This window comes from Gadus morhua, chromosome 19 (assembly GCF_902167405.1).
Source record: "Gadus morhua chromosome 19, gadMor3.0, whole genome shotgun sequence".
NCBI lineage: Eukaryota > Metazoa > Chordata > Actinopteri > Gadiformes > Gadidae > Gadus > Gadus morhua.
In genome coordinates, this window is record NC_044066.1 from 3,316,882 (window position 1) to 3,343,223 (window position 26,342).

Here is a 26,342-nt window from a genome sequence, read left to right on the forward strand (position 1 = left end):
TATACGGACATAAGGATGACGCGGCATAGAGGACGATGACGTCAAGGCGGGCGTGGGAATAAAGTCTTACGATTTTTTTTCAAATATATATTATATTATTAGTTATTATATGTTCTGTGCGGTTTATAAATCCATGAACAATACATCAATAAATATAGTCTCATGAAGTCACCTCTGAAATTGGTCCTGTCCTTTCGATCCCTGTGGCACTGTGGTCGTGGAGTTGTTATCCATTTAAAAGAAAGTCAAACTCAATACAGTTTTTTGAATAAAGGTCCTTTGCGGTTACTCACAATGATCTAAAATTGATCTGATAAACAAAATGACGAAACAGCCATTAAAAGTCAAAAGTAAAAACGGTTTGGTTTTATATTATCAGAAACAACAGCATCAGCCATTCTTGAACAGGAGCAGTTCAAGAATAACTCGAAAAGTAATATCATAATTCGGAGAGGAATATTCATCCTGGAGATTAGTCATTCTCTGTAGAAAGTATTTATTCTGATCTGTAGAAAGTATTTATGTAGAGATTGTATTAATTATATTTAAAAAAGTAGCATGGCTATGTGAAGAAAGCATCCGTATAAAGTATTGATTCTGAAGAGAGAATATTAATTCTGTAGAAAGTATTTATTCTTTTGAGTAGTCCATAGACTAGAGAGATAGGTGTACAGTCTCCGTCCAACCGCTCCGCATACGGACCGCTCCTCTGCTCGCCTCCGTTGATCGCCCCCGCTGCTCGCTGCTCGCCCCCGCTGCGGTCAGAGACCAGGATGGAGCTCTCCTATCAGTCCATGAGGACAGCTCACCAGGTCCGGGAGGCGGTGAGCTAACACACACACCATTACGGTTCATTCCTCACTTTAACCTATTTACAAAGGTGACTAACAGTGAACAGTGGAGCAGTTCGGAGCTGTTGGCTCAGGGGGAATAGACGGAGTACTACCACCAAACGACCGGCTTTCGTATTAAGAGTTTTATCAAAGTCTTATTTGTGTAAGAGGGCGGGTGGTGATCTTGTCAAAATAAAGACAGCTTAAATAAATTTTCTGCTCTTCACAGCCTGGACACCGTTCAGTGTTAAGCTAACCGAATTAGCCACAGTTAGCGTCCATCGGTTACCTAGGCAACAGGGTTTGGCAGCGTCTCTTGTTTACGCATACGCGCGCGTGCGCGCACGCACGCGCGCGCGCGTGTGTGTGACACACACACACACACACCACACACACACACACACACACACACACACACACACACACACACGCACGCACATACACACGACACACACAACGGAGGTGTTTGAAGCCTGTACTAGCTGTAGTTGATGGTGGCTGTTGCTTTGTGTTGAGCAGGAGGAACTGAGAACTGAGACCCGGAAGAAGGACCTACTCATCCTCATATACCATCACCTCATGGATCATGGGTCTGTGTGTGTGGGCCGTGTGTGTGTTTGTAATATGTGTCTGTGTGTGTGTGGGAGAGTGTGGGTGTATCTGTTGTATCTTCCAGCTACATTGATACATGTGGTCTACATTTAATATATGCAGTATATAAATATATGTATATGTATGACATATATATATACTGTATATATGTGGGTGTATGCTGCAGCTACATGGACAGCGCGGGGTCCTGGATGGGGAGTGTAACGGGGTCTCCAGAGGTTGGAGGTCTGTGACAACGTGGACCTGGAGACGGTGCTGATGGAGTACCAGACCTACCACTACATCAAGTTCAACAAGTACCCCCGGCTCACCAGGAGGTCCCCCCCTACTGGTACTGCTGACTGACTGACTGGCTGGCTGGGTGGCTGACTGGCTGGCTGACTGACTGACTGACTGACTGACTGACTGACTGACTGACTGACTGACTGACTGACTGACTGACTGGCTGACTGACTGACTGACTGACTGACTGACTGACTGACTGACTGACTGACTGACTGACTGACTGACTGACTGGCTTGATGAATGACTGTTTGGTCAGTGATTACATGTCAAACTTTTGTCTCCCCAGTTGAAACCAGACAGGTTTCAAGTTGCGGCAAGAAGAGGTATGTTTGTTTTTTTCTGTTTGTCTGCACATAGAGTTTAAACTGCTTTTGAGTTTACGTGTTTATTATTTTATTGTTCATTATTTTTGACATTACAATAAAATTCTGTCTGTCAGTTTAATTGTCTGATAACTAATTCTTAATACATATGTTTGTGTTGCATTTTGTTACTTAATCTACTCTAATTTTGTGGTTTCATCCTTGAGGAGCCCCTCCTCCACTGTGAAGCCCCCCCTAAAATAAGCCCCACCCACCGACCGCATTCTGGGGGAGGGGCCAGGAATTCAGAACCCCACATAGCCATCAGAAACAGGAGTGTATGTTTTTTTTTCAATTAAGAATCCTACAAAAATGTGGTAAGGCATCAGGGTTAACCCTAGAGGAGTGAAGTGTGTATTTAAGCCTAGTGTGTATTCAACCTTAGCTGAAGATTAAAGTGTGTATTCAAACACCTTAGAGTTAGGAATTGCGTATTTAACCAAACCTAGCGGTACAAAGTGTGTGTTTCAACACACCTTAGAGTTAGCGTGTGTGTTTAACCAACACAAGAGGTACAAATGTGTATTTATCGCGTATGTTTCCTAACCAGGAGAACGGGCTGGTGGATCCTACGCTGGAGTTTGGTCTCAACGTCTCGTCTTTTGCTAACAATGGAGCTTCAGGAGAGGGAAGCTCCAGGAAGGTTATAGAGGAGCATCTAAAGAGAATTGTGGACCTCATAGTAACATCTAAAGAGAATACTGGACCTCATAGTAACATATGAAGAGAGCAGTGGACCTCATAGTAACATCTGAAGAGCATAATAGACCTCATAGTAACATCTGATGAGAATAGTGGTCTTCATAGAACATCTGAAGAGAATAGTGTGTAGTTACAGTTGGTGTGTCTGTCAAGAAGAACACTTCTTAACAGAGAATTGAATAGAACATGATCATCGCAAGACACAGGCAGACATTTTCACTGAGCCAATGGTGTACATGATATATTGTGGGCAGTCACACCAGTGGCAACCAAGGGGAGGGAATTGGCCATGGCTGAAGTCAGCCATAGTGGGAGAGGCCAGGTTAATTTGCAATACATATGGGGGAGAGTGGACTCGTCTGCAAGGTGCAAGACAGCTGAAGGAATCAACCCAACAAAGAGGTCAGGGGACGGGCCTGGCCTCAGCATCTGACCTCATGGCTACGATGGCAATGGGAACACAAACTAACACCTTTCAATCAGAGAGAGGAAATTAACTATATCTAAGTGCAGGGGGAGTTTATGCAAAGGCCTTTTAAATATAATTTTCATCTCATTTGATATCACCATGAGGATACAGTGTTCCAGTGCGTTTCAGTGTAGTGACTGTGGGTTTTGTGTTCAGCTGAAGGACAACAAGGCTGTGATCCAGGACGCCAGCAGAAGAGGCAACGCAGACACCGACCACGCGGTATCTACAGCCGGCTTACCCCTGACCCTGTTTATTCCCTAACCCCGTTAACCCCTGACCCTGTTGTACCCCCACCCTGTTGGACCCCTAACCCTGCTAACCCCTGACCCTGTTGTACCCCACCCTGTTGACCCCTAACCCTGTTGACCCTTGACCCTGTTGTACCCCCACCCTGTTGACCCCTAACCCCGTTAACCCCTGACCCTGTTGTACCCCCACCCTGTTGGACCCCTAACCCTGCTGACCCCTGACCCTGTTGTACCCCCACCCTGTTGACCCCTAACCCTGTTGACCCTTGACCCTGTTGTACCCCCACCCTGTTGACCCCTAACCCTGTTGACCCCTGACCCTGTTGTACCCACACCCTTTGACCCCTAACCCTGTTGACCCCTGACCATGTCGACCCCCAACCCTTTTAAACCTCGACCCTGTTGACCATGTTGACCCCTCACCTTGTTGACCCCTGACCCTGTTAACCTTATCAACCCCTGACCCTGGGAACCCATGACCCTGTTGACCAGGTTGACCCTCACCCTGTTGACCCTTGACACTGACAACGCTTGAAGTTGTTAAATCCCTCCCTCAGAGCAGCCCAAGCCCCTCCCAATGAACACCCACTAGCTGGCCAGGTTTAGTACTGGGTCTGCCCCTCTGTAGCCAGAGGCTTGGGTGAGGTCAGGTCGTGGCGAGGTAGACAGAGAGGTAGGTAGAAAGAGAGGTAGGCCAACAATCACTTCCTTGGAGGCCGACTTTAATGATTGGATAGGCCTATCGCAGGCCTCCGACAGCTAGTAATACTGTACTGTTTTATGTTCCTTTTTTATGGATCACTGTATGGATGAAAAGAGAATTTGAGCAAAGGACAAAAGAAAGCTTCTAAAATAGAATGCCTACCCTAGCTTTAACCCTTGACCCTGTTTACCATTTACCCCCCAGCTTTAACCCTGTTAACCATTTACCCTGTTGACCCTGTCAGCCCTTCACCCTCTTAACCCTTGACCTGTTGACCTGTTGAACCCTGACCCGGTTAACCCTGTTAACTCTTGACCTGTTGACCCCGTTAACCCTGTTAACCCTTGAGCCTTAACCCTTTTGTAGGAACGTTTGCTGAAACCTCTCGGAGCGTTCATCACAACAAGCAGTGAAATGAGAGAACTTGCAGCCCATCATTAGCAAGGTACACACACACACCACACACACACACACCACACACACACACACACACACACACACACACCACACACACACACACACAACACACACACCACACCACACACCACTCACAATCCACGTGACACCCACAAAACGAACCCACACACACACACACACACACATACAAACACGCACACACAGACCCACACGCACACATGCAAAAACACATGCAACACACACACACACAACCACACACGCACGCACACACACACACACAGCAGTAAAGAGCAACTCTCTTGAGTTTGTAGTACCTGAGTACTCCAGGAGGAGGCAGTAAAGAGCTACTCTCTTTTTGTTAGTGTAGTACCTGAGTACTCCAGGAGGAGGCAGTAAAGAGCTGTTTGAATCTGTCAATAAACTATGTCACTATCAAAAGATATGATTCGATCAGTTAACTTTTCTGCCATTTGGGTCTAAAGGGCCCCTATATAAGTCCAAACATAGCATTGTTGGCCGGCTTAGCTCAGGAGCAGAGCGGGTTGAATTGTAGCCGGAAGGTTGCCTGTTCAACCCTGCTAGCTGAGTGTCGAGGTGTCCCTGAGCAAGACACCCAACCTTATCTGCTGCCGGCGAGCTGCATGGTTGATCCCCTGTTGGTGTGTGGATGCGTGTAAAAATGGTTGTTAAGTCCCTTTGGATAAAAGTGTCTGCTAAATGCCCTTAATGTAAATGTATTTGCATGTGTTTCTTTAAAGGACATCTATGTGCACAACCCCAACGTGCACTGGATGACATCATGGGTCTGGAGGACGGCAAGCGATTAGTAAAAGAGGCTGTTGTCTACCCTATTAAGGTGAGTCAGGTGAACCAATCAAGGAGTCAGGTGACCAAATTAAGGGAGTCGGGTGACCCAATCAAGGGGAGTCAGGTGACCTAATTAAGGGGAGTCAGGTGACCCAATCAAGGGGATCAGGTTAACCAATCAAGGGGAGTCAGGTGACCCCATTATTGAGAGTCAGGTGACCCCATTAGGGTGATTCATGTGACCCACAGCAGGTATTTCTTTGCTTCTGAATACATCTCCTTTAAAGAGCTTAAAGGGAGGGAGCCAGCAGGTCAGGGTATTCTGTTAGCCTGGCATTAAATCCATACCTAGGATATGACCACCACACACACACACAAATGCTTAAGCACATACATAAAAGCAGTGCATCCACACACACACACACACACAACACAACACACACACACACACACACCACACACACACACACACACACACACACACACACACACACACAACACACAGGTCTCCACCATAACTTATCTCTTATTGAAATGACACCAGATCAGTTTGTGTATTCCTGTGACATTTACCCTCCAGATGGGGACAGATGTTCTGCACTGATCACCATTATTATGTTCACCTCCACCCACCTCTCTCCCTCTCTCTCTCTCTCTCTCTCTCTCTCTCTCTCTCTCTCTCTCTCTCTCTCTCTCTCTCTCTCTCTCTCCTCTTCTCTCTCCTCTCTCTCTCTCTCTCTCTCTCTCCTCCTCTCCCTCTCTCTCTCTCTCCTCTCCTCTCTCTCTCCTCTCTTCTCTCTCTCTCTCTCTCCCCTCCTCTCTCTCTCTCTCTCTCTCTCTCTCTCTCTCTCTCTCTCTCTCTCTCTCTCTCTCTATCTCCCCCTCTCTCTCTCTCTCTCTCTCTCCTCTCTCTCTCTCTCTCTCTCTCCTCTCTCTCTCTCTCCTCTCTCTCTCTCTCTCCTCTCTCTCTCTCTCTGCCTCTCTCTCTCTCTCTCTATCTCTAGTACCCTCAGCTCTTCACTGGTATCTTGTCTCCATGGAAAGGCTTGCTGCTCTACGGGCCTCCAGGTAAGGCCTGCTAGGCCTTAGGTCACTCAGAGAGGCCTACGGCCTACAGTCTCTGTTTACATGCACCCTAGACACTTGACACACACACACACACCACACCACACACACACACACACACACACACACACACACCACACACACACACACACCACACACACACAACAAATAAAGCATTGTTATTTCGACCAGCTTTGACCCAGACTGAGTATGACTCAGAGTGAAGTCCCCAGAGGGGGTTGCCCTGTGGGATCCCTCCATTCAACAATGCCTTTGTAGTCCATCGCTCTGCAGCCCTGGTTACTGTAGACAGTAGACCGCTGACTTCACCCGCTAGAGAGCTCCTTATCCCTCGTTATTGAACATGGAGGCAATTCCTCTGCTTAGAATCCTCCTGTCTCCCCTCCTCTCTCGCTCTCTCTCTCTCTCTGTATTTGTGTGTGTCCCTCTCTCTCTCTTTGTCTCTCTGTCTCCCTCCCACTCTCTCGTCTCCCCCTCTCCGTCTCTCTGTCTCTCTCTCCAGGGACGGGTAAGACTCTGCTGGCTAAGGCGGTGGCCACAGAGTGCAGCACCACCTTCTTCAACATCTCCGCCTCCACCATCATCAGCAAGTGGAGAGGACTCAGAGAAGCTGATCCGGGTGCGGCGGGACCCTCGGAGTCACAGTTTAACAGCACTGTGACGTTACACACATAACAGGGCCTGAGTTAGCAGCACAGGGGTTCACTAGCTGGCTGGGGAAACACCAAAAACATGGTGTAAAACAGGTTTTTACACCAGTTGGTTCTGCTTTGTGCTGTTTCTTTTATATCAATTAAGCCATATCACACAAGGGGCCTCGGTGTTCAACTGAACATCATCCCGGCTGTGATTAGTCTGTATATACGAGTGCCGTAGATAATCACATAATACTTTCCAATGAGTGAGCAGCTCACGACGGGTCTTTAAATGTACGGTCAAACGGTACACCTGTAAAGCCAGGTGATACATGTATTGTTAGTTACGCATATATAACATGTATTGTTAAACATACATAACATGCATAGTTACACATATATCATCTATAGTTACACATATATACCATATATAATTACATACATATAACAAGTATTGTTACACAAATATAACATGCATAGTTACACATGTATACCACGTGTAGTTAACCATACATGAAATGTATAGTTACACATGTACAACTTGTTACTGATTTGTGGATCAAAACTCTAAGCTGTGGATAATTCGGGCGGAGTACGTTCAAGAATTATACAATGTGTTCCTGCCCTGCGACCGGTCTGATCGTAATAACATGATAACAACATGATGATAGCATGATGATAACATGATAATAACATGATAACAACATGATGATAGCATGATGATAACATGAAAATAACATGATAACAACATGATGATAGCATGATAGCATGATAATATCATGATAACAACATGATGATAGCATGATGATAGCATGATAATAACATGATAACAACATGATGATAGCATGATGATAACATGATAATAACATGATAACAAATGATGATAGCATGATGATAGCATGATAATAACATAACAACATGATGATAGCATGATGATAGCATGATAATAACATGACAACAACATGATGATAGCATGATGATAGCATGATAATAACATGATAACAACATGATGATAGCATGATGATAACATGATAATAACATGATAACAACATGATGATAGCATGATGATAGCATGATAATAACAGGTCGCTCTGACCAGGTGCTGTTTGAGCTGGCCAAGTTCCACGCCCCGTCCACCATCTTCCTGACGAGCTGGAGTCTGTGATGGGACAGAGAGGAGGCGGCCACGGGTCAGTGCAGCCCCACGGGCAGGGGGGGCCTGGTGGGACCGGTCTGGGGTCCCTGGTGGGACCGGTCTGGGGGGGTCCTGGTGGGACCGGTCTGGGGGTCCTGGTGGGACCGGTCTGGGGGGGTCCTGGTGGGACCGGTCTGGGGGGTCCTGGTGGGACCGGTCTGGGGGGGTCCTGGTGGGACCGATCTGGGGGTCTTGTTTGGACCTGGTTGGACCATACCGGTCTGGGGAGTGTGTTTGTGTGTGTTTGTGTGCTTTTGTGTGTCTGTATAACGTGTGTATAACGTGTGTATAGCATGCGTATATGTGTGTGTAACGTGTGTATATGTGTGTGTTTGAGGGGGGAGCATGAGGGGAGTCGTAGGATGAAGACTGAGCTGTTGATCCAGATGGACGGACTGGCCGCCTCGGACCACCTGGTGTTCATACTAGCTGCTTCTAACATGCCCTGGTAACGGACACACACACGCACGCACGCACGCACGCACACACACACACATACACAGACACACACACACACACACACACACACACACACACACACACACACACACACATGCACACACACACACACACACAGACATACAAACATACACACACACACACAGGCATTCAAAGAGACACAAACACACGGATGCACGTAGACACACACACACACACATGTTAAGATTAAATTGAATTATTATTGTTTAAATTTTGCATGAGTGTAAATGTATTTAAACGTGAGAGATTATACAACCAGGTATAAGTGTGATTAGCTGTTAAAAGAGGTTTTAAAAATCTGCCTCTTTTGACATCACAAGAGGCAGTTTTCCACCGAGATGTATGACGGATAGATGAGCAACGTTTGCTACAGTCCACTGGGTTGGCTGGTAGACTGATCTATCCAGCACACATCTAGGTGGACACGCCCTCTTTAGATGTCATAAGAGCCCGATTTTCAAAACGGTTTGATCACACTCACACCTGGGGTATAACATGTCACCTTTAAATGAAAACCCATACATGCAGCAGGTACTCGAAGAGACGACATGTGTTGCTCAACTCTTAACTGGAGCAAGCAAGCTAAAGACTTTATAAATAAGGGCTCAACTAATACATAATGAACAGAATACATAAGCGGTTAAAAAAATCTTTTCCATGCCATTTGACCCCATTTGAAAGTCGGTACCTATAAAGTAATGAAATTCGGTACCCATCACTACCACACACACCCACACACACACACCCATACACATCAGTGAGGTGTGTGAGTGTGTGTGTCAGGGAGCTGGACCAAGCGATGCTGAGACGGCTGGAGAAGAGGATTCTGATTGGTCTACCCTCAGAGCCCGCCCGCCAGGCCATGATCTCCCATTGGCTCCCTCCAGTCAGCTTGTCAGGGGGGCGGAGCTTAGAACTCAACTGGACTACGAAACACTGGCCAAGGTTAATTAATTCTATAATAAGACAACTAGAATACTACTGTGTGTAATGTGTGTTTGATGTGTTTGTGTAATGCATGTGTGTGTCTATGTATGTGTGTGTGTGTGTGTTAATGGGTGTGTTGATGTGTGTGTGTGTGTGTTAATGTGTGTGTGTTGATGTGTGTGTGTGTGTGTGTGTGTGTGTTGATGTGTGTGTATGTGTGTGTTTATATCCTATGTATGTGTGTGTGTGTGTGTGTGTATATGTGTGTGTGATCCAGGAGGCTGCAGGCTACTCTGGGTCTGACCTCCGGTTGGTGTGTAAGGAGGCGGCCATGAGACCCGTCCGCAAGATCCTCCACACCCTGGAGACACCAGGTCAGACAGACAGACAGGCCGACAGACAGGCCGACAGACAGGCACAGACAGACAGACAGACAGACAGACAGACAGACAGACAGACAGACAACAGACAGACAGACAGACAGACACAGACAGACAGACAGACAGACAGGAAGGCTGACAAACTGACAGGCAGTCAGTCAGAGGGACAGGCAGACAGGCAGGCAGGCCGACAGGCTGACAGACAGCTAGTTTGACTAGGGATACCTTGTGTCCAGACAGCCTCCCTGGTGAAGCGCTCTGAGCCTGACCTCAGCTGGTAGGAAGGCGGGGGTGGTTTTGCACACGGTGTCCCTCTTTATGTAAAGAAACAAGGCTGTCTCATGCTCATGTCTCTGAAACACCCTAAACTGTGCCCACTTGGAAAACGTGTTCCACAGCATGTGTCTGGCCAGCCACAGCGCAGGGGGGGGAGCAGGGGCCTGAGAGGCTCTGGGACAGGGGGTCAGTCACTGGTTGTAGGTACGTGTCCCCAGGAGGGTAGGGGAACCAAAACACCCTGGCTCAGACACAAACCATCTGTAGCAAAGGCCACCGGCAACATGGACAGAGGAAGGAGCAACACGATAACCATAAAACAGACTATGCACGGACAATAACATGTCCTTTTAGAACAGTCATATGCATGCATTTTGTTGTACCTTTCGTGTCAACAGATCCTTTTTTTTACGGAGATAGATTCTAGGTTTAGAAGTAGTTTTAGAATCTAGATATTTCTCCATCCTGTAAGCCAACACCCTGCTCCAACCACTGCTCTGCCCTCAGGAAACTCTCCCCTGCCTGTCATCAACCTGGAAACCGTGACAACGGAGGACTTCCTAGAGGTCATGACCCACACCAAGCCCTCGGCCAGGACCCTCACCCACAGATACACGGAGTGGGAGAGAGACTATCAGTCTGTATGAGAGAGAGACTATCAGTCTGTATGAAGAGAGACAATCAGTCTGTATGAGAGAGAGACTATCAGTCTGTATGAGAGAGAGAGAGACTATCAGTCTGTATGAGAGAGAGACTATCAGTCTGTATGAGAGCAATAAAGAGAGAGAGCAACACGCTACTGCTTATATTTGTTCAGGCTTCTCTGCTTTCTACTGTGAAGTTGTAATTTAGCTAATAAATGATCAATAAAATGAAAATAGTCAAGGTTCTGAGGTCTTTATTAAGATTCCATTAGACATTTTACACCTCATGATTTAGTAGCTGGTATTTTGATATAACTACTATTATTATATTTACATTTAATAATGGTCTGGATACTGTCGTTGTCATAGTTCTACATGCTGGATTTGTGGTTTTTGGAGGATGGTTCTTATTGCTGCAATGCTGTCTCATTGTAGTTGTGTATGTGTAGTTCTGGTCAGAGCAGGTCCTTCAGCAGGTGGTCCACAGCGTCGGGGAAGCTGTCACAGGTGAGGTAGGGACCAGGGCTGATCTTACTCTCATCTCCTACTCTGTATTTACCTGCAGAGGTAGAACACAATACTGGATTTAATTGACAAACATCATGATGAATACTAACCACATAATGTCTTTAAAAAACAAGGCAGGCATTACATATATTTAGGGTGCACTCACACTAGGCCATCTGGCCTGGCCGTTGGCCGTTTTCACACAACCGTGCTCAACTGGCCCCATTGTTCTCTGGCCTGCACTCACACTAGGCCATCTGGCTGTGGCCGTTGGCCGTCGCAACTGTGGCCTGGCCACGGTAGGCTCTTGTACATACATCATCACGTTGTAAGTAACACGTCATCCACCAAGCGTCCGCTGCATGGGCCATAATAAAGTCTGCCGCCAGTCAGAGTTTTAACAACAATGGACAACAACACAGAGAACACAGTTCGCACTTTGCTGAGTCTGTTGCTTTTTGGAGTCGTTCTCAGATAGAGCCCACTCTCACTGCTGATTTTTTCGAGTACGCAAAACAAGCGTAAACATCGCTTGACGCCATGTTTACCGTTTAATGGGAAAGAAGGCTCGTCGCCTTTATTATGCCCATGGTCGTCGCATGGACTATACGTCATCCAGCTCAGGTTGCGTAGCCGTGCGTGTGCGCGTGTCGGATCATTAGCATCTGTACCGTGGCGGCCCGTACCGTAGCAGCACATCTCTCCCAAGTGGCCAAGTTGGCCTGGGCCCGTTTCCCGAAAGCATCTTTAGTAGAGCTGTCAAGCGATTAAAATATTTAATCGTGATTAATCGCATTAATGTCATAGTTAACTCACGATTAATCGCGTTTAATCGCAAATTATTTTTCTATGCTAATTATCCCTTGATTTTTTGTCCCATAATTCTTCTCATTTTAATTATCTTATCAACATGGTGAAGTGCATCGGCTTGCCTTGTGCAAATGATTTTTATTGATAACAACATTGGCATATACTGATCAAAACAGGACGATACAAAAAAAGAGCCTATAGTGCAATTAAACGACTGCTCTGACCAAATGTCATTTGAACATAGCAGTCAGGCTACTGCTTCTATGTTTTGAGCCAAAGAAATTTTTTTTTTTTTTAAATAAAACAATTGCGTTAATCGCGCGATAATTTTTTAACGCCGTTAAAATTGGTTTGCGTTAACGCCGTTAATAACGCGTTTAACTGACAGCTCTAATCTTTAGCCTAAGTGGATCGCAGAGTGGGTCGTAAGAGCATCGTACAGTTTTCACACCGTTTCCCGAAAGCATCTTTGGTAACGAATGTCTTAAAAACGCTCACGAGTCACGAGTAGCTAACGAGTGCTCCAGGGTACTCGTAGGACGCTAAGAGCCTCGTTAGCCTACTATAGCCTCAGTGGCGTAGCCAGCGGACATTCCTAGTATTGGATGCGTTTTATTATAACACATTGCTAATGGTGTATCACGTGCGTCTGAGCCTAATGTGGGCCATTATGTTCTTAGTTTGAGAGAGATAGTCCAGGAAATGTTTGAGCAGGCAGGGCACTTAAAATGTGTGAGAGCAAGTGGGGGGGATTTGTGCAGACTGACATAGGCTACTCATAAAACGTAGCATAAAATAATGTAAAACAAAATAAAAAATAAAAAATTATATATTTTTATAAAAAACAAGCAAAGGAGCAGGCAAAAGGCTGGGATATGGTTGGGATTGGTCACGTTGACGGAAATGTTTAGTGACATGTGGGAGGGTGGAGGGGGTTAAAAAAAAGTCTCAATCACTCTTCGACGTGCATGAAAACCAGCCGCGTAGTTATGAGGGAGGCCGTCCTCACACCGATCTTCCTCGTCGTCATCGTCCTCAATGTCCTCCGGTTCAACCAAAGCTACCCCAGGCTTAGCTGCAATGTTGTGCAACATAGCTGTCACACATATCACAGCGCATGACTTGGCCGGCGAAAACTGGAGCCCTCCGCTGGACTTGTGAAGGCATCTAAAGCGCAACTTCCACCACCCGATCGTGCGCTCAGGATTAGGACTGCTATATATGTCGGCCTAGGCTTAATCAATTGTGTTTTAATATCTTTAGCATTCATATTATTGCAATCTATTCTTTTCGTAGGCTACTCTGCGGTTGGCCTTGATGGGGAGATATTTTAACCCTTTTAACCCCATTTTCCTCCGACATTCCTGCGTCTCCCCCTGCGTCATAGCCCGTTTCAGCACCATGTCAGTGGACAGGTACAATCCTAAGATCGTCTTGAGTGCAGCGAATGCGCGTTCACGTTAAGAGGAGTTTCGGGAAACGCTCCAAGAAATTATCGATGGTTCGAAAGCTCCCTCTTTCGAACCATCTTACGAGCGAAGATCCATCGATATCGGGAAACGGGGCCCTGGCCTGGCCAGACTGGCCACACTCACACTGGCAGATTTGAGCACGGATAGGTGTGAAAACGGCCAAGGCCACGGCCAGATGGCCTAGTGTGAGTGCACCCTTACACATGTTTTGAAGATCTCAGTCCAGTAAGAGGAGAAAGGAACTGAAGGAAGTATCCACATGGGCCCAACTCACCGGTCCGCACCAAGATGCCCCTCATTCCTGCATTCTGGGCCCCTCCCACATCATCTCTGGCGTCCTATCAGGACAGGACAGACAAGACAGGAGGTTTATGAGAGATAGACTCAAACAAAAGAGATAACCCACTATGAACCTGAAAAGGCCTGTTTTGAGACCTAAACATGATGTACGTGAACCCTTCTCTTCTGACTCACGTCTCCTATCATGACCGCTTCACCGGGCTGCATCCCAGCTCTGACAGGACCTGGAAACAGACGTAACCATGACAACCGCCTCACCTGTGATACAGCTGTCTTCCCTGTTAAGAACTGGTTAAGCCCTAATTGAAGGGTAGAGTTGTATTAAATAAGAAGAAGATGATAATAATCAAGCCAGGATATGATCCTATGAGTGCAATCCGGGACCTGAGTGAAGAAGGTTTCCTGGGGTTTCCCCACGACCACGGCGCTGCGGCCGCTGGCGTACTCCAGGGCGGTGACGAAGGGCCCGGGGCCCAGGGCCAGGCCGTCCCCTCTCTGGTAGTACCGGGCCTTGTGGACCGCCACTAGGGGGGCGCCTTCCAACACCAGCCTGCATCCACAACAACATCAACAACAATATTTACCACAACATCAACAACAACACTATCAGCATCTTCAACATCATCAACAACAACATCAAAACATTAATATCAACAACACACAACAACATCACCAACAAAATAAGAACATCAACAATAACATCCACAACGACAATATCAACAACATTAACATCTCTCTCTCGGTCTCTCTCTGTCTGCCTCTCTCTCTCTCTCCCTCTCCCTCTCCCTCTCCCCCCCTCTCTCTCGCTCTAGAATAGAGCTGAGAGTAATGGACTAGATGAAGGGTTACCTGAAGGCTGTGTTCAGCGTCTGGTAGTTGAAGTGTTGAGGAGCGAGGCCCACCACTACAGCGTTAGGGTTGGACGTATCTAGACCTACACACACACACTCACACACACACACACACACACACACAAACACATGCACCCACACACACACACACACCACACACACACACACACACACACACACAACACACACACACACACACACACACACTGATATTAGCATACAGGCAACCTATGAGACCTCCTAATTTATCAATACATGACCAACATGCTTCTCTCCTTGTACCCGCAAAGTCTTCCAGGGCGCTGTCCTCCACCAATAGGAGAGGTCGCTGATGGTTCTGCTCAACCAATCTCCTGGCTGCACTCAGTGATGTGAAAATCTCCTCTTCCTGTAATAAATCATGTAGACGTAGTACTGAAGGGAAATTCAAATTGAGCAGAAGTACTTAGGTGGGCGGAGCCAGGCTAGTGTTTCCAGATGCATTGATGTAAATACAACTTATACCGCTGTATCAGCTGTTCTTTCCAAAATAATTTAACCAACATTATCATTTACCCTAAAACAAGATTTTGTTTTGGAAGGCTGGGATATAGCCTACTCAACTCGAGGTTATCATTGTTATTATTATTATTATTATTATTATTATTATTAATTATTATTTTAACGCATGGCATAGCCTACTACAGTGTTCATTCATGCAGTCCCTATGGAAAAAAATTGCAGTTCCGACCTGCCATGGTACGTCAAAATAGCAACACCAACTGTGCTATCCGCTAGTGAACTAAGACCAGGTTTTGTCAGTCAGTTGCGCAACTGCTTTATCGATCTGTAAGATAGCACCATGTATCATTTGCGCCGGAACACGCCTCTGCTTTTTGCCAACATGACTCTCAGGGTGCAAGTTTAGTGGCGCAGGTTTGCTGCGGGGGAAAATCGGCTTTGCGCTGGGTGCAAACTAGCAAAGATACATAAGTCTTAAGTGTAGAAAGTCAATTGCGCTGGATGCAAGATAGGGCTCTACATGTATAAATATATTTAAAAGTATACTAAGTGCATTCCATAACATTAAAGCAGGTTAATAGAACCAGCCTGGATTAGCACGTTAAACAGAATTCAACAAAGTTTGGACTGTTTGTGATTCTTTTGCAACCTGTTTGTGTGTCAAACACAACATTGCCATTGTCGACATTACCTGGAGGTCAAAGTTCAGGCGTCGCAGGCGTTTCCAGAAGATTCCTCTTACATTCCTTAGTCGTGTTCGTCACAAACCTCACGGCCCACCGCGGCCTGGCGGAGCCTGACCAGGAGGAACGCACAGGGGTCTTTAGCTTAGGGCCCCGGGCCCCTAACAATTACAACTCTCCTGTTCCTCAGGGGCTCCTAACATTACAGACTCTCCTGTCCCTCAGGGGCCCCTGACATTACAAACTTACCTGTCCCTTAGGGGACTGTATCGGGCCCCTACAAACACTCCTGTTCCTCAGTAAATGTACACGGTGCTCGCTACCTTTAATTCTTCAACTTTGACATTTACGACACTCTACCTTTTAAAAGTAAACTTTAGGGTTGACTACACTCTACCTATTCCTCAAGGTTTACAACACCCTACCTTTAAACAGTAACTTTAAGGTTTACTACACTCTACCTTTAAACAGTGAACTTTAGTTTGCTACTCTACCTTTGAAACAGTCAAACTTTAGGGTTTAACTACACTCCGCCTTTAAAAGCAATAAACGTTAGGAGGGTTTGCTACCCTACGCTTTACAAACAGTAAGACTTAAGGTTTGAATACACTCCACTTTAAACAGTAAACTTTAGGGTTTACATACAACTTCCACCTTTAAACAGTAAAACGTTAGGGTTTACTACACTCCTACCTTTAAAACATTAAATTAAGGTATTACTAACACTCTCACCTTTAAACAGTAAACTTAGGGTATTACTACACTCTACCTTTAAACAGATAAACTATAAAGGTTGACTAGGGAGGACGCTCCACGCTGTTAAACAATAAACTTTAGGGTTTACTACAACTCTTACCGGTTTAAAACAGTAAACTTTAAGTTGTACTACACTCCACCTTTAACATGTAAACTCTTAAGGTTAAGACTACACTCCACCTTTAGACGGATAAACTGTTAGGGTTTACCTAACACTCCGAACCTTTAAACAGGTAAACCTTTAAGTGTTTACTACAACTTCACCTTTAAAACATTCTTTAAGGTTTACTACATCTCAACCTGTAAACCAGTTAAACTGTCTAGTAAAGGGTCCCTCCTGACGGTGGGGGCCAACCTGCTCAGAGCCTCCTGGGCTCCTGCTATACGGCCGTGTCCTCGATATGCAGCGTCCCGCTCAGGTCCACCAGCACCGCCCGCAGGGCCCTCCTGCCTGACATACTGGGAACCAGTGGGAGCAGAACCAGGAGAACCAGCAGGAGAACTATAGGAGGGCCCGGGGGAGGAGTCAACAGGAGTAGAACCACAAGGTCCACTCACTGGAGGATTAGGTTATGTATATGCCATTACTATTACAATTAGGGCATTTAGCAGACGCTTTTATCCAAAGCGACTTACACCAGTTAATACACATATTGACACACCGACGGCAGAGTCAACCATGCAAGGGCAACAGCCAACACCATCCACGTATACATTACATAAAAGCTGCATTGTGCTGAAATGTTAACGGCTCACATCATCCCCCGCAAAACGCAAAGATTCTGGCCTTCATATTTATGTATTTATTGATCTTGGGTGCAAGTTCTTGCCTTTACAATTGCTCAACTCAAGGTAGAAGAGTAGAAAAAGGTATTACTAATATTATCTTTATATTATATATATATATATATATATATATATATATATAAAGAGAGAGAGAGAGAGAGAGAGAGAGAAAGAGAGAGAGAGAGAGAGAGAGAGAGAGAGAGAGAGAGAGAGAAGAGAGAAAGGCCTACATAGTGAGTATAGAGTGAGTCAAAAATTCTTTAGGAAGTCTCGTTAGTATACTATATATGTTTGTAACTATCTTACTATAATAAAATCGATATTATAATATAATATAATCCCTATTAGTATATAATAAAGTTCAAGAAATAGAAATCCTGAAATCTTTTCTGCAAAAAAGCATCATGGTGTTGGTGGTTTTCAGACTGGAGGATCTCTGGGACGTGTGGAGCCCATCTCTCTCCTTAACACACTCACTATAAACGATCTGAATCAGGATTTATTATACATATTATGCATTTGTTCATCATTTATTCTTTAAAGATTACTCTTTAATAATCATAATTCTCATCGGTAGTAGCAGATTAGGTCGCCGAATTGAACCTCCAATGTTGGAGCCAAAAAAAATGATTTTAGGATTGGCTTTTCAAATGTTTTATTATGATTATTATTATTATTTAGAACCCGTTGTCTTTGTGCTGTGGACAGATCAGTATGTGGCTACAACGAGCAGATCTTTAATCCAAATAAACAGGCTCAACACTGAGGGAAAGGAAAAGGAGATATTGAAAATGATTCAACGTCATATGTTATAGATTATATGGATTTCAGCATGGATTCTTCCGTGAGAGGACGGAGAGAGAGAGAGAGAGAGAGGGGGAGAGATGAGAGAGGGGAGAGAGAGAGAGAGAGGGGGAGAGAGAGAGAGAGAAGAGAGAGAGAGAGAGGAGAGAGAGAGAGAGAGAGAGAGAGAGAGAGAGAGAGAGAGAGAGAGAGAGAGAGAGAGAGAGAGAGAGAGACCTACATAAGTGAGTAGATAGTAGTGATTCAAACATCTGTATACTACAATTGTATCCCTACTATCCCTTCTTGATTCGATCGGCAGTTTGTTTTAAAGACTACATATATAATAGGAATGCAACAACGAGAATATTTCCTGGCTCTCGACCACTTAAATGACCTGTCCGTCTCACCCTCTCAGATCTCGCGGGATTTGCCCGTGAGATGCCTGCACCAAACGCGATGCATGATCACAGTTTGGTTGACATATCGTTCAATTGAACAATACAGAATCGACGTGCACTCACTGAAAAGTTTGTTGTGAAGTAAGGAGATTTAAGATTCAACTCTCACCTAGATGGTGTTGTTTTTTCTTTGTTGGTTGCTACAACGGGACCAACATGAACCCACCCCCTCTGTCGACCACAGGGTGTAGTACAGCTGGGCTGAATTCACTGGGTGTGATTTCATGGCAGGCCTGTGCGGGTCATCTGTGAGTGTTTTTGGAACCTTATGGAAAACATATTTTTTTGCGATGTCGCTCATGGTTTTTTGTCCCAATGAATGTGAAATGTAAGAGGGTTATCTTTGAGCCCTTAATCATTCATTAGTAAAAAAACATATTCATCCCATCCCAATAACAACTAACAGATGGATTGCATTAAGGCTCTTTTTGGGGCATTTGGACTTAAAACAGAGGAAGGTATTATGCAGGCTAAAGGCTGCCACTTTAAAATGAATCCTCTTTGCATTCGTTCTTTCCAATACACTGCCTTCTCCTGTTATCTTACTCCCAAAAAACAGTGTTGTTGTTTACAAGGTATTACTTTATTACATTATTGCTCCATCTGCCTCATAAACAACAGTTTAGTTTAACGAATACTGCAACTAGTGTTCTTTTTTAAATTGATAGTGTCCTCTAAAACTACATTTTGGTGGTTTCACTTTTTTTGTGTCTTCACAAATGAGACGCTACTGGTTTAGGCCCATTGAAATATTGAAATATTGATTTATACTGACAACATAAGGAAATAATAGCTAGCTTCATGCTTGTGCTGTGTTTCGAGGGATGAGGTCTATGTGTCAGCAGTCCTTCTGTATTATTTGGATCTTTTACTTGACGTGCCCTTGGGCTGTAGACTCGTACCTGCTTCACAGACAGCAGCAGTGATGCCATCAATGTTAACTTCTTGTCCTGGTGTCTCCTGCCCAGAGGAGGCTAAAGGCTCAACAATGGTTTGAGCATTTGAAAAGAAGCCTGATAATCCCATTAAAAAGAGAAATAGTGAATGATAGAATGCATACCATTTATTCTGTGGAAAGAAGTAACCAAACTGTCTGTTGAAATTGTGTATTGTTTACTGCAATGCCTCAGTCCTCTCCAACAAAGAAAAAAACTCACAATTGACCCCCAACCTGTACCCTTAGGTCCTCACCCCCCCCCAGATCAACTCTAATCGTAGATCAAAGTAAACCCCCCTGATCAACATATGCTAGTAATCCCAGCAGATCCCTCTCTCCCTGCTCTGCACATTTAGGACGGACACCAGCGTTAATAAAAAGGTTTGCAGGGCTTAGCGGAGCCCTGTTGGTGATAACTCAGCATATGGAGATTATTGACAAAGCCACAATTCAGATAAATGAAACAACTTGGGGCACGTGAATCGAGCAGGACAACGCATCATGGGCGGACCTCCCTGGTCATTAATGTTTAAACTCATTTTGGTTTATTACACAAACAGACAGACGGACCGATAGTTAAATTGACCGTTTCCAAATCAAAGATAATACTGTTTATCTCGACCCAATGTGGTGCCACACGTAGGTGTAACGTCAGCAGTAGCGTCTCGGCACAATGAAGCAGAAGTCCCGGGATTAGGACAATCGCCTTATTGATGACCAAGTATCTGTATGTCTCGCTGTCCTTCGATTTTCTCCCCCAATCAACTGCACACTTGCGGGGTGTATTTCTGAGTGCCCAAAGAAGTGCAGCGTCGAGTGAGAAGTTGTTTGGAGGAGCAGTTTCAGAGAACGCTGCATTCAGCAATACCGGATGCAAAGCAATTGGCCCCTCACAACTGGCCTGTTTTGAACGAGCTCAGGACTTTCCATTAGAACAAGTCCAAAGCAGTACATTTCCTTTGTAGTGGGTGTGAACCAAACACAAACTCAGAACCCATGGTGAGAAGACCAACCTCTATTTCTGCTTGAACTGCCCCTCTTGATGCTATTTGGTCATTACCTAGGGTCTCTACGCCCTGGGTTTCTACCCCTGGTCTCTACCACCCCTGGTCTCTAACCCCTCCCTCTCTCCCTCGCTCTCGCTCCCTGGATCTCTTCATCATGGGTCTCTACCCTCTGGGTCTCTTACCCTCTGGGTCTCTACCCCCTGGTTCTCTACCCCTGGGTCTCTACCGCCCTGGGTCTCTACCTGGGTCTCTACCCCCTGGTCTCTACCCTCTGGTCTCTACCCCCCCTGGTCTCTACCCCCTGGTCTCTACCCTCTGGTCTCTAACCCCCCCTGGTCTCTACCCTCTGGTCTCTACCCCCCCTGGTCTCTACCCTCTGGGTCTCTACCCCCTGGGTCTCTACCCCCTGAGTCTCTACCCCCTGGGTCTCTACCCCCCTGGTCTCTACCCTCTGGGTCTCTACCCCCCTGGGTCTCTACCTGTGTCTCTACCCCCTGGGTCTCTACCCCCTGAGTCTCTACCCCCTGGGTCTCTACCCCCCCTGGTCTCCTACCCTCTGGGTCTCTACCTCCTGGGTCTCTACCTGTGTCTCTACCCCCCTGGTCTCTACCCCCTGGGTCTCTACCCCCCCTGGTCTCTACCCCACCCCATGGGTCTCTACCCCCTGGGGTCTCTACCCCCCCTGGTCTCTACCCCACCCCCTGGGTCTCTACCCCCCCTGGTCTCTACCCCCCCTGGTTTTCTACCCTCTGGGTCTCTACTCTACCCTACTGCTCTGTTGGAAATGTATGTTCTGTTAATATGTTCGGTTTTCTTTTTTCTTTTTCCACTGGAAAACAGCAACAAATATGTTGCTCTGTATGTTTTTTGACCGAATGAATACTATTCAGACTTCGATTGTATATAGACTTTATTTATCCACATAAATAGTTGAGAAAGAACATTTTCAATACATTTGCATTGGGGTTAGAACAGTTTATAGTGATAACAATATTCATGTATTCACTCTTGCCCACAAGGAGCTGTATTCCCCTCAATATGACATCATCACCATAATCACCACATAAGCCCCACCCTCTCGTTATGACATGATCAAATAAGCCCCGCCCTCCTTTATGACAATAACATAATCCCCACCCCCCTCCTGCAGGACATGATCACATGAGCGCCTACCTTCGTTTTGACACCATCACATAAGCCCCTTCCTTCGTTATGACATTACATCACCACAACCACTACCATGCGTCCTTATAATATATTTTTTTACATGGTAATAAATAAATAAATAAATAATATATTAAACTTTATTCTCAAATAAACGTACAAAACACAAAAGAGTGTAACATCTTCACGTATGAACTTCTGTACAGTCGTGGTATTTACATGTTTATGTACAAGGAATAAGTTAGACCTCACAATTAATATTGTTCCATTTGGGCCCCCAGTTGCTAGATAAAGCCGTCCATTGTGTGCTTTACAAAATGTGTAGAAAGCAAACCAGAGACCAAAGAGTCCATCTTGGTGTTGTCAAGAGTCCTGACAACCGATCCTTGGTCGGTAACAAGCACAACCTCTTCTGACCAGCATAATAATTACAGGACATAATGGGCCAGCTTGTTTTGGCTGTGGAGGCTCGGTCCAGATCCAGAAGTCGGTGCCTTTAGGATTCCAATAGTTTATAATGTATGCAGTAGTATATAATACTGTGCTTGAGAATGTGGAGTTTGGGCGACGAGTTAGACCCGTCATTTCAACGTGACTTTTGTTCTCTGTTTGCCCTTCTGTCGTTTTCTCACGTTTCCATTGTCACAGTTGGAGCTGGATCAAATCCCTCTTCCTGTTGCCATTTTGTTTTCCGATAAAACTTTGGAGTCACCCAGCCTAGCAAGATCAAGGCAACCCTAGCATTTAGCTTGCTATCTTTAGGCTAACACAGCATTTAGCAAATAAGCTTGAGGCTTTCATAGTGTTTTTCTCATTAGCCTGAGGCTAGCAAAGCATTTAATTAGTAAGCTTGAGGTTAACATAGTGTTAAGCTTATTAACTGAAGTCTCACCTCACATTTAGTAAGTTAGCCTGAGGCTAACCTACCATTTAGTTTAGAGTTTTACTTTTTAGCTCGAGGCTGACCAAGATTTGAGCTCTTTGGCTCGAGGCTAGCCATTGAGGTTGTTAGCTCAAGGCTAGTTTCTTGGTCTGAGGTAGGATTTCTACAAACGGCACAGTATAGAGATGGCGTCACAACCCTCCAAAAAGTGTCCAGAACGCATCAATATCTTATTTTTTAAATTTGGAAATATATTTATATATTTACAGTTTATAAATCCAGTGTTTCTGTTGGTGGTTGTCTCACTACATTCCAGAAGGATGAGCCCACCAAACTCCGCTTTCTTTTTCTTCCAGGTTTGGAGGAGTAATCACCTGGCAGGACAAAGAAAGAAAGAACATTAGGGAACTTGTCCTTCACGTTCAGGGTCACCAGTGGAGCTCTGGTGTTTCTCTTTATTCAGCTCGGTTGAGGTTCGACTAAAGCCAGTCTATGTTCACATCCAGCACTAAAGGACTTACTTGTTTAGGTGCGAGCTGATTTTCTCCTTCCTCAACATGTTTGCATACGGTATCTGGAAAAGAACAAGAGCTTTTACACGTCTATATACTGTACTGATATACTCATGAGGGTTAATTGGTTGATCAATTAGGCACACTATTCCTGAATAAATTGGCTGATTGAGTTCTTACCATCTGCAGCTGTTGAACCATTTCTTCTCTGTAGGCCAACTCTCTTTTCATCTGGTCTTGGAAATTATCTGGAAACCAAAGAAGAAAACATTTGACTAACAGACCAACAGGGACAGGCAGACAGAGAGGTAGACAGACAGACAGACAGACAGACAGACAGACAGACAGACAGACAGACAGACAGGCAGACAGACAGACAAACAGACAGGGAGACACAAACTGACAGACAGGAAGAAGGACAATAAAGGCAGATTGAAAAAGGAAGCATGAATAAAGAGAGAAGACAGGAAGTGGACTTACGGAACACAGGAAACGGGGAGGTGCCCTTCAGGGCGTGGAACTCCTGTTCCAGCCGCCTCCTGAAGTCAATCTGCTCCAGGAGGACCTTCTGGAGCTCCTCTGGAGGGAGAGAGCTAGAGTTTAACTGAAGCTCGAGTTAGACGAGAGGTAGAGTTAAGCTAAAGCTAGAGTTAAACTGACGTTAGAGTTAGACTAGAGGTAGGGTTAAACTAGAGGTAGAGTTCAGCTAAAGCTAAAGTTAGACTAGAGGTAGGGTTAAACTAGAGGGTGCGTTAGACCAACACTAGACTATAGGCCGCCTACCTTTCTCCATGTTAGCGACGTCCTTCTTCAGGGGGTTGGGGGAGGGCGCCCCCTGCTGCTGCTCACCTGGAACACAAGAGGAAACAAACTCATTCACACACTGCAGCCTATGGTAGAGCATTGCACTTTAGGGTTAAGGGTTATAAACCCTGTGTAGATCAGTCTGTAGAGCAAAGCACCAACGCTGCAGGGTTAGGGGTGGTTATATTTGCTGGCCCTCAGTGCACCGCCCCGCTGTGCCGCTAGGTGGCAGCCGATCACCGAGGAATCTGCTTCAGCGCTACTTTCTGTCTCCTCATTTCCCGCCACGTCAATTTGCCTTCTTTACGCTTATTAAGTAGGTTAACTGGACTATACAGACATACAGACAGACATACAGACAGATTTGAATCATAAGGTCTATCATCTTTTATCTATCATAAAGCGTAAAGGTATATTTCTCTGAACCTGAATGTTGGACCAGCAAAATGGCCTTGGGTGCATAAAATCTAACATAAAAATGTGTGTGTGTGTTTGTGTGTGTGTGTGTGTGTGTGTGTGTGTGGTGTGTGTGGTGTGTGTGTGTGTGTGTGTGTGTGTGTGTGTGTGTGTGTGTGTGTGTGTATGTGTGCGTGTGCGTGTGTGTGTGTGTGTGTGTGTTTGTGTGTGTATGTGCGTTCGTGTAGCTTCTGTCTTGGCTTCATAACAAACATCGCTGTTGTCCCTCCAGTCTAGCAGGTTATAAATGAGTGCTTTTCTCTGCCACTGTTTACGATTCCCCCTCAATTGTGACACTGAGGAATGGAGCGCAGTAAATGAAGCGATCCAGCACACTCAGTATGTTTAATCTGTCCTCCTCCTCCCCCATTGGCTTATGTCCCCCAGCCCACTACACCTTGTCTGATTTAGACCAGAGGATGGTGGGGGGGGGGGAGTGGAGGGGGAACGAGAGAGAGAGAGAGAGAGAGAGAGAGAGAGAGAGAGAGAGAGAGAGAGAGAGAGAGAGAGAGAGAGAGAGAGAGAGAGAGAGAGAGAGAGAGAGAGAGAGAGAGAGAGAGAGAGAGAGAGCAGAGGAGGGGGGAGAGAGAGCAGAGGGGAGAGAGAGAGAGGTGGGGGGAGAGAGGGAGAGAGAGAGAGAGAGAGAGAGAGAGAGAGAGAGAGAGAGAGAGAGAGAGAGGAAGAAGATTGTTTAGAGAGAGAGAGACGGAGACAGAGAGAGTCGAGGAGTTTTGGCGGGAGGTAGGGGGGAGGGAGAGAAAGAGGATGGGTTAGAAAGAGAGAGAGAGAGAGAGAGAGAGAGAGGGGAGGGGGAGAGATAGAGTGAGAGGAGGAAGTAAAGCGAGAGAGAAAGGTGGAGGAAAGAAGAGAGAGAGAAAGAGAGAGAGGGCGAGAGAGAGAGGAAGGGTAGAGTGAGGGAGAAATAGGGAGAGAGAGAGAGAGAGAGGAGGGGGTAGAGAGAGGGAGAGAGAGCGAGAGAGCGAGAGAGAGGGAGAGAGAGAGAGAGAGAGAGAGAGAGAGAGAGAGAGAGAGAGAGAGAGAGAGAGAGAGAGAGAGAGAGAGAGAGAGAGAGAGAGGGTGGGGGGAGAGAGGGAGAGAGAGAGAGGGAGAGAGAGAGAGAGAGAGAGAGAGAGAGAGAGAGAGAGAGAGAGAGAGAGAGAGAGAGAGAGAGAGGGGTGGGGGTAGAGAGAGCGAGAGAGAGCGGAGAGAGAGGGAGAGAGAGAGAGAGAGAGAGAGAGAGAGAGAGAGAGAGAGAGAGAGCGAGAGAGAGAGAGAGAGGAGAGAGGTGGGGGTAGAGAGAGGGAGAGAGAAAGAGGAGGGGGTAGAGAGAGAGAGAGAGGAGGGGGTAGAGAGAGAGGAGGGGGTAGAGAGAGGGAGAGCTCCTATCCTCTGTCTCATTTGACAAGCACATTTGCAGACAAGGCCCGGGGATAACAACCTCGTTTGACAGTCAATTAACCGTGAATAGTCAACGCCAAGCGGTTTGCATTACATAAATGGAAAATGAGATTATGTTTCTCCCTAGAAACAGAGGAGAGTTTAAAGACAGCGCTGGAATCAGAGCTCTAATCACGTCGGGCTGCCGGTGCCAGGGGACCCGTTTGG

General features: G+C 45.9%; 3 protein-coding genes across 3 annotated transcripts; 1 reads left to right on the top strand and 2 right to left on the bottom strand.

Moving 5' to 3' along the window:
• The first annotated feature begins 4 nt into the window (after positions 1-4).
• katnal2 (katanin p60 subunit A-like 2) lies at positions 5-11,305 on the top strand. Its single transcript, XM_030342503.1, is given in 22 exon segments — positions 5-824; positions 1,353-1,423; positions 1,612-1,650; positions 1,652-1,776; positions 2,017-2,057; positions 2,260-2,370; positions 2,643-2,735; positions 3,420-3,485; positions 4,584-4,649; positions 4,651-4,662; positions 5,393-5,423; positions 5,426-5,490; positions 6,446-6,509; positions 7,030-7,123; positions 7,125-7,146; positions 8,262-8,304; positions 8,307-8,352; positions 8,695-8,805; positions 9,621-9,739; positions 9,742-9,782; positions 10,042-10,138; positions 10,928-11,305. Coding segments are annotated over 22 exon segments (1,548 nt in total). The 5' UTR covers positions 5-773; the 3' UTR covers positions 11,068-11,305.
• Positions 11,302-19,015, bottom strand: hdhd2 (haloacid dehalogenase-like hydrolase domain containing 2). The gene is given in 13 exon segments (XM_030341449.1): positions 11,302-11,623; positions 14,128-14,191; positions 14,328-14,350; positions 14,353-14,377; positions 14,538-14,703; positions 15,003-15,087; positions 15,287-15,392; positions 16,197-16,226; positions 16,228-16,281; positions 16,283-16,301; positions 17,300-17,325; positions 17,328-17,446; positions 18,924-19,015. Coding segments are annotated over 12 exon segments (777 nt in total). The 5' UTR covers positions 17,403-17,446; positions 18,924-19,015; the 3' UTR covers positions 11,302-11,519.
• Positions 19,016-21,815: 2,800 nt separating this feature from the next.
• skor2 (SKI family transcriptional corepressor 2) lies at positions 21,816-24,381 on the bottom strand. Its single transcript, XM_030342505.1, has 5 exons — positions 24,261-24,381; positions 23,958-24,056; positions 23,658-23,725; positions 23,487-23,539; positions 21,816-23,339 (listed from the first exon to the last, which is right to left on the bottom strand). The coding sequence occupies exons 1-5, from the start codon at positions 24,379-24,381 to the stop codon at positions 23,336-23,338; spliced, it is 345 nt and encodes a 114-aa protein (XP_030198365.1). The 3' UTR covers positions 21,816-23,335.
• Positions 24,382-26,342: the final 1,961 nt, after the last annotated feature.

What these genes read in the sequence shown, in the direction of transcription:
- skor2 (XM_030342505.1), bottom strand. Translation starts at nt 24,381, where the DNA reads ATGCTCTACCATAGGCTGCAGTGTGTGAATGAGTTTGTTTCCTCTTGT. An exon ending in CTCCCCGTTTCCTGTGTTCC is followed by an intron (nt 23,726 to 23,957) that starts GTAAGTCCACTT and finishes TTTGGTTTCCAG; the next exon opens with ATAATTTCCAAGACCAGATG. An exon ending in TGGTTCAACAGCTGCAGATG is followed by an intron (nt 23,540 to 23,657) that starts GTAAGAACTCAA and finishes GTTCTTTTCCAG; the next exon opens with ATACCGTATGCAAACATGTT.